This window comes from Phocoena sinus, chromosome 13, assembly GCF_008692025.1.
Source record: "Phocoena sinus isolate mPhoSin1 chromosome 13, mPhoSin1.pri, whole genome shotgun sequence".
NCBI lineage: Eukaryota > Metazoa > Chordata > Mammalia > Artiodactyla > Phocoenidae > Phocoena > Phocoena sinus.
Window position 1 is genome coordinate 2,156,695 of NC_045775.1, and position 13,633 is coordinate 2,170,327.

The following is a 13,633-nucleotide window of genomic DNA, read 5'->3' on the forward strand; positions in this document are numbered from 1 at the left end:
CTGCCCCTTCGTGTATATGTCAGGCCACACAGAAGCTGGACCTGCCCAGCCCCCTCCAAAGACATGGATTTGGCATGTGTTTGTTACCTTAAATGACACTCCTGTGAGCCGAGGGAGTTTGGGGCCTCACCACCGGTTAGGTCTCGACATGCAGCAGACGAGTACTTTATGCTTTTGGAGTGAAACCTATGTGGAAAAACTGCAAAATATGCCAGCCTGTATTTAGTCCTGTCCGTGTGATACCAGGTGACAGTTGTTGCTCTTCTTTCTACTTTCCTAAATTTCCACAATACACATGCTTATTTTTTCAAAAAATGACAGGAACAGAAAAGGTGGATAAAAAGAGACTGACTGGGGAGTTCGGGGTGCAGAGTTAGGGAGGCGTCTCCAGGAGGGGCCCCAAGACCCCGACATCTCATGTGTTTCCAAGTTCCCACACTCCCTTCTCCGCCTCATGCATTTCAAACAGGAAGCTGTTTGCAGATAATACCTCAGCCCCAGCCTGAGTTGCCGGGCAGTCTGACAGCCAGGCCTCTTGCCCGACGTGTGGGACCGCGGCCCGAAAACAGCAGCCTGGCCTGGCACACGCCTCAGGTAGGGACGCTCTGCTGGCCACTCTGCAGCCTTGGGAGCGGGACGGGGGTGGGGAACCCGCGGCAGATGCTCAGGCGGGAAGGCGAGGCTCCTGACGGGCACAGGTAGGAACTGGGTGCAGGGCCGAGGGATTTGCTCTCAGATCGGGTGTGTCGCAGGGATCAGGCCAGAATTCTGAGGCTTGATTGATTTGGTAGCTCACGGTGGAAACTTCCTGGAGCCGAGCGCCGGGCACCAAGAGCTACCAGTTACTAGGAGATGATCAGGTTTCCATAGGTTCAAAGGGGTGACGCAGTTTTTCCTGCAACCCAGCCGGGGTACAAGCGGCCACAGAACCCCCGTCCCAGCCCCTGGCACACACCTTCCTGAGCAGCCAGCTCAGGCTCCTGGGGCCTGGTGGACCCCCCAGTGGGGGCGACGGGGCGACCAGCTCCTCTCTGCTTAGTGGCCAGCCTCTCTGTTTCGGGCTCAGTGGTGGGAGTCCCAGATGTGGGGCGAAAGGCGGGGCTGGAGAAGGCAACTTTCAAGGGCACATAGGGTCACCCTGTACGGGGTGGCGCCCTCCTGCCTTGGCCCTGGCTGTCCGGCCGAAGTTAGGCAGTGGTTCTGAAGTTAAGAGGTAAAGTTTGGAAGCCACTGAGCGTGCATAACTGGATTTTCTGTTTGATGGGAAGCACGTTGCCTGGGTAGCAAGCAGAGTGGCGCCCCAAACGTTCACAGCTGTTCAGTTCTATTTACGAATTTGAAAAATCTATATGCCAAATAAAAGAACAGACAGATGATTTGCATAGGGCTCGGGGAGGCAATAGGGAAAAGGCCTCTTCTTGCTTCATGGTCTTGGTAAAAAGATAGGAAAAATGTGTGCCCTTGGGGTGAAACTCTGTCAGTGCCATAGTCGCTGGGGAAGGCCCAGTGTCACTGTAGGGGTGGGGGTGGGGGGTCTGCCTGCCAGTGAGACCTGCGACCCTTTTAGGGACGTGCTTCTGCAGGCATTCACGGTGCCCGTAAGACGGTGGGCCCTGCTGTAGACATTTAATGAAAATGTACAGTTGCACGTTTGGCCCATTAAGCCGCACTTTTTTCCCTGTCTATTTCATTGTTACATCGTGTTTCTACCAAGAATTCCAAATTGAATTTCCTTTCTTCTCGGCCAAGCTGGCCTCCTTCACGGAGGGGCGGGCCCCGGCTGGGAGATAAGGATGTTTTTCTTGAAGAGACCCAGGAGGAGCTGCAGCCTCCCCGTTTATAAAACAAAATTCCTCTTGTAAGAGGGCAGGAAGGAGCCCGAAGTCTGGGAAAGAGGCTCCCACCAGGGCCGCCCGCACTGATTCCTGCTGCAGGACCCGAGGTGGGCCCAGACGCGTGAGCGGGCCGAGGGCCGAGGGCCAGTGGGAGGGCAGCCCCGGCTTCCCTGCACTCCGGACCCTCTGCCCCTCGCTGCCCCTCCTTGGGAGGTGGCATCTGATCTTCTCGAGGCCGCTCCTGAGGCTTCTGCAGTGTGAGAGCAGCGAGTCTTACTGAACAAGGTGGCTGTCTTCTGACCCAGTTGTCTCTAGCTAGAGAGGAAATTCCCATGCAGTTCCCGAGACATTTAAAACAATCTAAACACAGCTGGCCTCCCACACATACCAAGAGGCAAGCATCCATTGGCCTGAGCACAAAAGTCAGGGGAGCAAGTGTTTATCGGGGCTTTTTAAAAACCGCCAGCTAGTTGACACGTAACGTTCTATTATCATCGCCTTCAAGAAGTACCTCCTTGAAAGGAACAAACGACTTGCCGCTAAAGCAGCAGCTACGCTCTTTATGATCATCCGGGCTGGCTGCACACTTGGCGGTGCTGCTTTGTTCAAAGACCATTAGGAATTCCAGGCCACAATCCCCTTGTGCGGCACTCTACGTGGGTCCGCACAGGTCGCGTGTCCGAGGCGCTGGCCCTGGGAGCACCATGGGAACGTGGAAAGCCATCAGCAGGAGAAGAGTGTCACGTTCTATGTGAGTTGCCGCTGGGAACCTCTGGGCGTTCATTCATTCATGTGCCCATCCTTCCATTCACTCACTCAGCTTAGCGCCTGCAAACCCCAGGCCTGCGTGCTCCAAGCTCTTCCAGTTACGGCTGCAGGTGCTCACGGCGGCCGATGTCCGGGATGAGCTGCTCGCTCAGGGGTCAAGGCTTAGCTGACAAAGGAGACGGAGAGAGCCAGCTCACCGGGGCCCGCACGCCTGAAGGGCCCTGCAGCCTCTCACTGCCTCCTATTCATTGTCTTTAAGACCAGGGGCCATATACGTCACCAGGGGGTCCAGGGACTAAATAAGACGTGTGTGTCCACGTTTGGTGTGCAGTAAACGTTAGCTCCTTTTCTCTCCACCAAACGTGAATATTAGAAAATTAAATAAAAGCCCACTACTGCTGTGACTGAGGGGGGAGGATGGGCCCTTACTTTGATTCGGGGAAGCTGACAGTCGGGCCGAGTGAGCAACGGTGCTGACAGGACAGCGTTAGGAAGTCCCAGGCCAGCCCATCGTCACCACTTCTTAGTTGTCCCTGAGGTCTCTCTGCCTCTGGCCTCCTGGCCCGTGAGGCTGGAATGACGTGCCCATCCCTGTGCAGGGTTACATGAGCACCATGTTGTCCCCGAGCTGGTGAGCAGTCCTCCCCTACAGGATCAGATCTGTGACCACACGTGGGGAGCCGGGGCCTCACTGCAGGACGGCACGGATGACTGTCACCTCTGTCCCCTTCGTGGAAGATCTGGCTAACGCACAGGCTCTTCACGGGGGGCACAGAACGCTGTCACTCAACAGCTCTGCTTCCAGCCCTTCATTTGTCTGGAAGCCAGGGCCGGCTGTGGGACTCCTTCCCAGGGTGTGGTGGCCAGGATGTCAAAAGCTGCTGTCCAGTGGGGCCGGCCTGGTGTTGAGCTGCGTGCACCACTGCCTGTTCTTAGGGTGACCCCAGGACGCTTGCCTCGCTGTAAGGTGAGGGAACAAGCTGACAGGAGATGCAGTCTAGCCAGGGCGCTGGTCCGGGTGCAGCCGGATGCACAGCTGTCTCCCAGCACTGTGGCATCCAGACACCAAGGTCCCGGGGGGCAGACCTCAAAGTCTGCGTGCTTCCTCACTGGCCCATGGCGGGGGGACCGGCACAGGGACGGGGGGGCAGCTGTGTCCTTCCAACCTCTGTCCCTGTCCCACCCCCTTTGGTGACGGGGGCTTCCTCATTGACGTGAGAACATAGTAAGCTACAGGATGAATCCTGGAGCACGATGTTGAGTCACGTAGGTAAGACGACACACAGCGTGACCCAGTATCTCACGCCTCTGTGTGTATCAGGTATCAGTTATAAGGAATCAGAAGAAGAATCTGGAGTAACGCATCCGGAGTGGTGACTGTTGTCACTGCTGGGCGAAGGGGATGTCTCGGTGGAGGTTTCAGTCGGCACCCGAGTGAGAGAGACAGAGTGACAGAGAGGGAGACAGACAGAGCGACAGGGAGAGAAAGAGGCACCAAAGCACTGACAGCCGCTCCAGGGCAGCTGCCACCGCGGCCCCTGAGCGGGGCGAGTGTGGTGGCCGGCGCGCCTGCACACTGTCACTTGCTGTCCCGGTTCCCGGAATTCCCGTCACTGTTTACTGCTTCTCCCTCCCTTCAGGAGTCAACGTGCTGCGAGGCTCACCATGAAGCGGGCTCTGGCTCTGATTGGCCTGGCCTTCCTGTCGGTGCTCTGGGCTGGGGGCGCTCAGCAGACGGTGGACGACACCTGCTCCGTGCAGATTCTCGTCCCCGGCCTCAAAGGTAACTTCCGCCGGGGCTCCCGGAGGTCAGGGCCTCCCGGGCAGCCGCCGGAGTGCAGGCGGGAGCTGCGTGCAAGCCGCGGATGCAGAGCTCATCCCGCGTCCCCTGGCCGGCTCGGGGCCCGGCCGTGGGAAAATCTGCCCCGTCAATGGCCCTGGTCCCCCCTTCTGTAAAGTCCAGGGTCAGACTGTACGTGGTGTCCACACTGTCTTCGGGCGAGGGATCCTGTAATTCTGAAACCAGACGTTCGTGTGCAGCTCGGTCCTCCTGCAGGGAGGGACCCTGGAAGGTGTCCGAGGTGTGTTCCAGGCACTGCACACGTCACCTGCAGCGCCTCTCAGGGTGAGATGCTCTCATTGAGCAGATGAGGCCGGTCCAGGCTCAGGGAAACTTAGCAGTTTGTCTAAGTGGGTTGCGTAGCTCTGAAGCCTGGGCTCCTGTTACGGTTCCTGAGAGCTCTTTATTCCTTCTTCGAAAAATCAAGAAAACTTCTCCTGCGCTTTGTCTGTAATTCACCTCCAGGGGGAGCTTCCTCTGCAAACCAGGGATGGGTGGGCACCAGCACAGGGGGAGGACCTTCACTCAAAAAGTCACTGGGTTCTACCATGCACAGGCAGGAGATCCCAAACCTTGTGGCTCCCAAGCAGGACCAGCTCCGTAATTCGAGGGGCCCAATGCAGATGAAAATGTGGGATCTGTTGTTCAAAAGTTAGAAAGAATTTCAAGATGGGGACAGGGCACCTCCACCACATGGGGCGAGCTTGCCCCTTGGGCCTTGTGCTCCTAGGAGCAGCGGGCAGGGGCCCGCATCCCCAGATTCCACTCTGCCCCTCCTGCCCCTCTAGGGCTGCGTGTGCTCTTAGTAATGAAGTTACACGGCCGTTTGCTTTCTGCTCTAAAATTGCTCGGGGCCTCTGAAGCACACAGCTCCTGACTCGAGTGAATCTCCGATCACCTGGGAAACATACACTGGGAGGAGGCCCTAAAGAATGGTTTAAGCGTATATTTATTGTTATAGAAAGAGTCAGTCATTTTTATTTATTTATTTATTATTATTGTTACTTTTTTGGCTGCACCGCAGCTTGTGGGATCTTAGTTCCCTGACCAGGGATTGAACCAGGGCCCCCTGCATTGGGAATGTGGAGTCTTAACCACTGGACTGCCAGGGAAGTCCCAGAGTCAGTGACTTTAAACAGTCTCTTCCTAACCCCATTAAAAATATACAAATACACAGAAATAGGAAAAAATCTAGACGGAGATATGCTGGCATGCTAGCAGCAGTGCTTCTCTCTGAGCATGGAGTTGTGGGTATCTGGGAAAGCTCGGTCCAGATATTCTACTGTTTAGCCACATTCGTAATTTAAATATAAAACCGGGACACTATCAATATTCAGATGTCTCTGGGTTTTCAAGCACATCTTGAGGGTACTCTGAGACAGATGCTTTTTGACATCTGCGTCAGTGACCATTTCTGCTGCATCCATGTTAAGGGCGTTCCAACCCGCGTGCTCGGCGGGTCCCCTGCAGTGCTTCCTTCTCCGAGGGTGGCCCGCTCCAGGGACACCTCACCTCCTCTAAGCAATGATTTCTCACCACCCAACACCATGCTGTGGTCAGTGATGAGCCACTGTATTGCCAGGTGGAGGCATGGTCCACAGAGAGCCGACTTGCTGTCACTCTCCTGCTCCTACCCCGTTCGCAGACTGAGTGTCTGCAGCGAGCAGACACGGTGTGGGCCCTCCAGCGGAGGGGTCTGCCAGGGAATCTGCGGGGCCCCTGCTCTCCAAGGCTCATCTTCTGGCAGGTGGTCAGACAGGCTCCCAAGTGGTGCTGAAGCTGTGTGGGATGTTTGGGGCCATGGGCAACACACAGACCACGTGCTACCCACAGTGTGTGTTCCGGATCCAGCATTTCAGTGGCAGCGTCGTTTCACACGTCCGGTTTCACACTAGTCAGCACCAAAGTAGCGATTTTAGTGGAGAAACTTAGTATATTTATGAAAGCCTCTAGAAACTGGATATCTTGTTCTTTTTTAAATTTCCGGCTTTGCTGGGGGTGGAACTGACAAACAGAAGCTCTGTCTATTCAGGGTGTGCATCGTGACGCTCGAATAGGCAGGTGCCTTGTGAACGGATCGCGGTCACGCTGATGACCACACCCACCTCACCTCGTTACCCTCTGTGCGTGTCTTGTGACGCAGAGCGTGGGTCAGCGAGAGTTCCTTCTTTGTGATGCGAGGGTGCCGAGCCGAAACAGAGGACAGGATTCATGCTCTGATTTTCACGTTGGGCAGCAGGGGTGAGAGTGGAGGAGAGAAATCTACGGCAGCAAAGCAAGTCTGGGGCTTCTAAGCAGCGAACGTTCAGGCCCACGTAGATGTGCGTCCCCTGCAAAGTGAAGATTGGCATCACGGCAGAGCTCCTTCCCTGGATCCGCGTCTTGTGCAGCGTGGGGCAGCGGCGGGCCGGCCGCCTTCTGCCCGGTGCCTGGTCCCGCCCAGCGCCTCCTCAGACCAAGCTCCGACCTTGAGGACGTTCTATGCTGCTCTCAGGGCACAGAGAGCGGGATGCGTCCGAGAGCCAGGGCAGTCTGTGAAAGGTCTGATTACAGCACACGTGCCAGGACCTGCCTTGGTCAGTGGAGATAAACACAATACAGGCCCCGCCCTTAAGATGAAAGAGGCAGGTGAGGGGTCTCCATTCGTTCATCAGCGGTGTCTGTGTTACAGGCCCCACCAGGCCAGGCTTAGCCTGCGAGGGTGGAGCCAGTGCCCGTTTCCTTGGAGACGGAGCCTGGAGGTGGCAGGAGGTCTCTGGGGACATGGCGCCCGGCTGCTTCCGGCCCGTCCCGGTGCTTCCTCCTGCGAATCCACACTGGGCTTCAGAATCCTTCTCAAGGACTCCAGGCGGCCTTCTCCTTGAGAAGAAAGTCATGTGCTATTACAGACCTAAACGTACCACGTTATCTTTGTATCTGGAGAGAGTAACAACTCATTCTGATGGGAGAGCAGTCTTTCCTTGATGGCTGGAAAAATGGGTTGTAGGTAGGAAAACACTGGTGTGTATTAGCAAGCCTGCTGCTCAGAGATTTAAAAAAGGCATCATTATTCTTACAGGTTTTATCAAATTAATTGAAAGAAGGCTGATAAAGCCAATAATGTGACTAACACATGCACGTGGGGATTTCATGCTTCTGAAATGCTGCTCTGGGCCAGTTGCCTCCTCAGCTCTGGTCTCCCTGCCTCTTTCCTGTCCTGACTGCTTTCTCTCCCAGAGGAGGGTCCAGTCGGGGACGTGGCCTGCTTGTTCTCTGATTAGGGTTTTGCTGCCCGGAGCTGGAGAGCTGGCTTGTCGCCTGTCTCTGGACTGGCTCTTCATCGTAAAGTGGACGTGATCCCTGCCTCACGGGGCAGGGCGGGGGCAGGTTAAATTAATGGAACTAAGCGAATGGCTGTGTGTGAACCCTAGGAGTTCATCTTAATCTATAGAAGAAGCTGGTGGGTTTGCTTGGTGTTAATTTTCCACGATTAGCCACAGAGCCGCTGTGCGGCCCAGGGCTCTCCCGGCTGCTCCAGGAGACGCAGGCGGGCATGATGTTGACCCTCCGTCCACGGGGGGCAGTGGGACGTGGGCACTGACAATGCTCGCGTCTGGCCTGGACCCTGGAAACATTAATCTCACTGTCCTCCCCTGACGCAGGCATGGGACCACGGTATTTTCCTCCTTAAAGCCTGGCGGGGGCGTCCGGTGGGCCGTACGTGTGAGGTCTGAGCGCTGTCTGTGCCCGGCCTTCCCAGCTCGTCCCACCTCACCTGTGCAGGTGTCTCCTTGTCTCCTCAGTCTCTGCCTGGCTGCATCTTCCTGGTTCAGCAGGTCTCCATTAAAAGCCACTTCATCAGAGAGGCCTCTTCTGATCTCAGCCTAAATTACAGCCCTTCTGTTCAAGTTACTGCTTCGTTTTATTCTCGTACCCTGTGTTGCTAATGACAGTTCTGTGTCAATCTAATTCTCATGCGCGTGCGTGGCGTCTTTAAACATTCCTTCTCCCCGTGGCGCTCATAGAATTTTCTCTTGATTCTTGGTGTTCTGCATGTCACTCTGACACATCTGAGTTCTTTTCCCCTCATTTCTTTCCTGCTGGCACTCTGTGGGCACGTGCGTTGTGCTCTTTGGTGATTTTCCTTAGTGCCGGGAAGTCACAGCTATTAAATCTTCACAGCTATTAAGGCTTCAAATGTCTATTCTCCTTTTCTGGAATTCCTGTATGATGCATATTGGGATCTGTGGGGTTTTTTCTTCAACGCTCGACTTGATAACTTCAAAACCGAAACAAAACTTTCCATCTCCTTCTCTCTCAGTGTTGCCTTGTAGACAAGTTCTTCATCCTGATTATTTGTCTCATGAATTAGCTTTTATCATTGGCCATTCTGTTACTCAGCCTGCCTATAGAGTAACTTGTTTCAAAAATGTGTTTCATGCACGAGATTCCCTAGTTGGTCCCCTTTCTTTGCCGCTTGTTCTAGTTCGTAGGTGCCTCTTCTCTCTCGTCTTTATGAGAATATCCAGTGTCTTTCACAGTCAGAGTCTGGCTGCCCCGTTGAGTCCTGTTTCCTGGGTTGTTCTTTCTTTTTTCACGATGTTGGTGCCCCTCCAATGTCTGCTGATTCTTGATGGTGAGATCAGTCTGTTAGTCGGTATTTCTTGGTAGACTATCAGTTCTTCTCCAAATATTACTACTGTAATGATTTCCTTTCTTTTTAAAAGATAAGAAAAAACCCGAGAACTACCCAGAGATTCAGGGGCCCGTGTGTACCAAGTGTGTCAGCCGCCCTTCGGCAGCGGTTCATGGAGCTGTCACAGCTGTGACGGGGTGGCAGTAACATGCCAGCCCTGCATTCCACGTTGTAATGGCACTTGCTTTGCTTGTCTCTTTGTCTCCTTACATTTAAATGGAATGCCCCCTCCCCTTAAGGCCAGATTATCAGTTTGGGGGATTTCACTGTGGAATCTGTAATCTCAGGGGAGCCTCTTACCAAATGAAGGCGCGTGTAGAGAATTTACGGAGGATGAAAGTTCACTTGAATGTTGGCCTGCTGTTTGCACAGCTAGGAAGGTGCACGTCAGCACCCACACCCACCCGTGGGAGGCAGATACATCAGGGAAGTAGATGAGGCCACGAGACAGTGACTGCGGTACAGAGCAGGGTCCTCATCACGGGAGAACAGAGGTCCAGTGAGGGGCTGAGGAACAGCTTCCTGGACAGTCAGGTGAGCAGGTGAAACCCGCACAGGTGGGTTGACGGTCACGGCCGACTAGGCAGAGGCAGCAGTGTAACCGGACCCCTGGGCTCCAGGTGCAGGCCTGTGGGGAGGAGCTTCAAAATGGGACATTATTTATAACTACATTTGGCTGTTGGTGGTTTTGAATCTCCTTTGAGAAGGGAGGTATCATAATGGACCCTGTGTTTTAGGAAGATGGTTCTGGGGTGGATTGGAGTGGGGGCGGCGGGGGGGCACCGGGAGGGGCCTGGATGTCCCGTCCGCACTCCGTCCTCTGCTCCGCCCGTGCACTGTGCTGCTCAGACAGGGTGTCTCCGCGGTTTTTTGCGACCTGTCTCCTGCCCCGAGCCGCATGAGGGCGGGCTGGTGGTCCCGTCACCTCCAGAACTGCAGAGACGTGGCTGAGCGTGGAGCCCCCATGGGCATCGGGAGGGAGCGGCCGGTTGGGCTTCGCAGAGCTGGGCGATGCTTGCACTTATCCGATGAGGGGGACAGAAAAGCAGAGATGACCGTGGGGCTTGGAGCTTGGAGTCTGGGAGACTCGGTGTCTCAACAGCAGGAGCAGGAAAGTCCACAGAAGAGTCTCACTTCTGGGGAAAACCATCAGGTCGACTTGGGACGTGCTAAGTGCGAGGTACCAGGGAGGCTCCACAAACAGCCCGTTTCCCTGTTTCGGTTCTGAACAAAACAGGAAATAAAGGAAAATGTGCCAAAACATGGTCAGGATCTGTGAGGAAGGCTGGGGGCGTGTGTAGCTTAGGCTGAGAGCAGGATGCACCTGGCCAACGAGCCTGAACCGGGTGATGTGCTCACCTGGTCACAGGTGTCCCGTGTGGGAGGACCCTGCCCCTGAGCAGTAGTGTACCCTCTGGGGGGTGCTCACACTGAAGGGACAAGGGGACACCGACTCGTGTGCTCAAGTTTATTCTTGCCGAGAGTACCGGCCAGACAAGGGAAGAGAGAGGCCAGCACGGGTGGTAAGGGGCAGCAGAGCAGCCGTGGTGGGTCCTGGGGAAGCCCTGTGCACCAGAGGGCAGACAGCCCAGAGGGATGGATGGAGAGAGGGACAGATGCATTCCCAGAGGGAGCGGGGAGGCAAGGCAGCAAATCCTGAGAAGAGACTTGGGGAGGGAGACCTAGAGCCAAGGCTGGGAGCAGGTTGGGAGGAAGGGGTGAAACCCCCTGGGGGTGGGATGGGAAGAGGGAGGCCAAGGGGCCTGGCTGGCGGCACACAGACACTGGAGCCCGGCGCTCAGAGCAAGGTCCTAAAGGCATGTGACTTCTTCCACAGGGGATGCTGGAGAGAAGGGGGACAAAGGTGCACCAGGACGGCCTGGAAGAGTCGGCCCCACGGGAGAGAAAGGTACCTGCTGCCCTTGGGCCCCAAGAGCACAGCTGGGGCACCGGATCCTGGAGAGCTGTTGGTGGGGAGAAGGGGGGTGCGTTCGAGAGGAACCCGACACCTGTGTAGGTCTCGGGACTGAAGCAGGGCACAGAGAGGGCTCTTTAAACAGTGCTCCCTGGCTCTGGCCTGCCCGGCACCGAGAAACAAAGTGCCTTCTGGGAGGTGTGCCTCATTGGGTGGTTACGTGTATGGAAACTCAGCGCTCGCTTGGCCTCACGTGCAAAATGGGGATCATTTGTGATCGTTACACGTATAAGTGCAATTATGAGGGTGTGCAAACAGTGATGGAGGCGTGTGAACAGTGACGGAAACAGTCATGTAGGTGTGCAAAGGAGAGAGCCCACAGATTTGGGTGGGGCATTACACCATGGCCTCCCAGTTTTGGCTAACGGACCCTAGTCACCTTGAATCTGTTTCCTCATTAGGAAAACAAATAGTGTCGTTCAGCCTGCCTCCTGGGGTTGTGCTGAGGCTTACAGAAAGTAGATCCTGCCTAAAAAAGTAGCTACATGGTACACAGTGATGTCAGTAAATGTCATCATTAGGATATACTTACTTTTGCTGCTTTAAAGTTTGTGAAATCCTTAAAAGCTGTGTTTGGAAGTGCTTTGTCAACGCCTGCACAGTATTCTGTGAGAACACGTGCTGGGATTATCCAGCCGGTCCCCACCCAGCCTCATAGCATCGGAGTTAGGTGGTTCTTGTAACCACACAGATAAAGGTGGTTATGTTTTTAAGTCCATGCACTGTTTTTTCATTTTTAAATTAAAAAAATTTTTTTTAATGTTGGTTTTTTCTTTTTTTAAATTAATTAATTAATTTATTTTGGCCCCGCTGTGTGGCATATGGGATCTTAGTTCCCAGACCAGGGATTGAACCCGCGCCCCCTGCATTGGGAGCACTGAGTCTTAACCCCTGGACCACCAGGGAAGTCCCAGTTTTTTCGTTTCTTGAGGTGTGATTTACGTAGCATCAGTGAGTTTGGCAGCTGCAAAGCCTGTGAAACCCTGGTCACAGTCAAGGTCCCGAGCACTTGTGTCACCACCATCCCTCCATCAAGCCCAGGCGCTGATTTTTATTTCTTACTTTCCCTTTACTCATAACAAATTAATTAAAAAATAAAGGAACTGTGCTCCTGGTTCAAAGTTCGAAACATACAGAAATTATTCACAGCCACTAGTCTCCTTCCCATCCCCACCAGCAGCCCTCCCCACTGACAACCACTGTTAGGTTTCTTTATCTTCACAGAGATATTTTGTAATGGCCGAGTGAACTCTATTCTTTCCTGCTTCTGTACAAACAATTGCAAACTGTATGTAATGTTCTGCATTTTCACGTAACAGTGTTCTTGGAGATCATTCATTCTGCAGGAGGACATGCAGGTTATGCTTGCTCCCGCCTGGAGACATTGTGTCCGTTCTTTATCTAACTGGTCTCCTATTACTGCAGATTTACAGCTCCCTAGGGCCTTGCCGCAGTGAGTGAGTAACCTTGTAAATGTCATTTTTAATGTGGACGAGTACAGCCTGAAGATAAATTCCGGACAGAGTAATTGTTGATCAAAATGCACGTGCATTTGAAATGTTGGTGGATGTGGCCTTCCAAAAGGATCGAATCCATTTACCCTCTGTTTATTGAAGCACAAGACGGCTGACCCCTTCACCCTCCCTGCCTCAGAAAGCTGCCGGTCTGGTAGCCGTGGAAGGCCACATCAGTGGGGCTTTAACTTAGCCTCTCTTATCATAAATGAAGTCAGCTTATTTTTCAGGTGTTTAAAAGTCATTTGTATTTCTTTTCTTTTTTTTCCTTTTTGAGGATTGTCTTTTCCTGTCTTTTTTTTTTTTTTTTAATTTATTTTTCGGCTGCACTGGGTCTTCGTTGCGGTGTGCGGGCTTCTCATTGCAGTGGCTTCTCTTGTTACGGAGCATGGGCTCTAGGCGCGTGGGCTTCAGTAGTTGTGGTGTGTGGGCTCAGCAGTTGTGGCGCATGGGCTTAGTTGCTCCACGGCATATGGGATCTTCCCAGACCAGGGATCGAACCCGTGTCCCCTGCGTTGGCAGGTGGATTCTTAACCACTGCGCCACCAGGGAAGTCCCCCTCTATTGTCTTGTGAGGAAAATGTCACATTTCAGTTAGGAAGTGAATATGCCTCTATTCTGGATGGTCACAAATTCATTTTCATGACGCCATTTCATTGATTTTTTTTTTTTTTTTTTCCTTTGGCCGAGCTGTGCAGCATGTGGAATCTTAGTTCCCTGACCAGGGATTGAACCCACCCCCTGCAGTGGAAGCGCGGGGTTTTTGCATTGATGTTTTTTCAAAGTAACGATGTTTGAGCTCAACGCACGTGCAGCAGGCAATGCCTAATTTCATGCCAGTGTGGACCCGTGGCTGCTCTCTCATCTCTGTCACTAGTGTCACCAACATGTAGCTCTGTCATCATCATCATTCTCTCTTATTCTCACTCTTGAAAAGGCAGGACAAGCACGCAGAGACTATAAATGCTGTTACTATAGCGTCCGAATCTGTTGATGAGGATGAACGTTGCTGGGAAGGCAACAGCC

At 53.7% G+C, this 13,633-nt stretch overlaps 1 protein-coding gene across 3 annotated transcripts in view; it reads left to right on the forward strand.

Moving 5' to 3' along the window:
- The window catches only part of COLEC11 (collectin subfamily member 11), a 28,829-nt gene continuing 15,196 nt past the window's right edge, over nt 1-13,633 (forward strand). Inside the window, exons 1-4 of one of the 3 annotated variants that reach the window (XM_032653729.1) lie at nt 1-246; nt 470-594; nt 4,244-4,386; nt 10,956-11,027. In XM_032653729.1, the coding sequence (XP_032509620.1) occupies nt 4,269-4,386; nt 10,956-11,027 (190 nt within the window). In that variant the 5' untranslated portion in view covers nt 1-246; nt 470-594; nt 4,244-4,268. Of the gene's footprint in view, nt 247-296; nt 595-2,204; nt 2,587-4,243; nt 4,387-10,955; nt 11,028-13,633 lie in introns of those variants that run through there. The other 2 variants (XM_032653731.1, XM_032653728.1) reach the window with 2 other exon arrangements.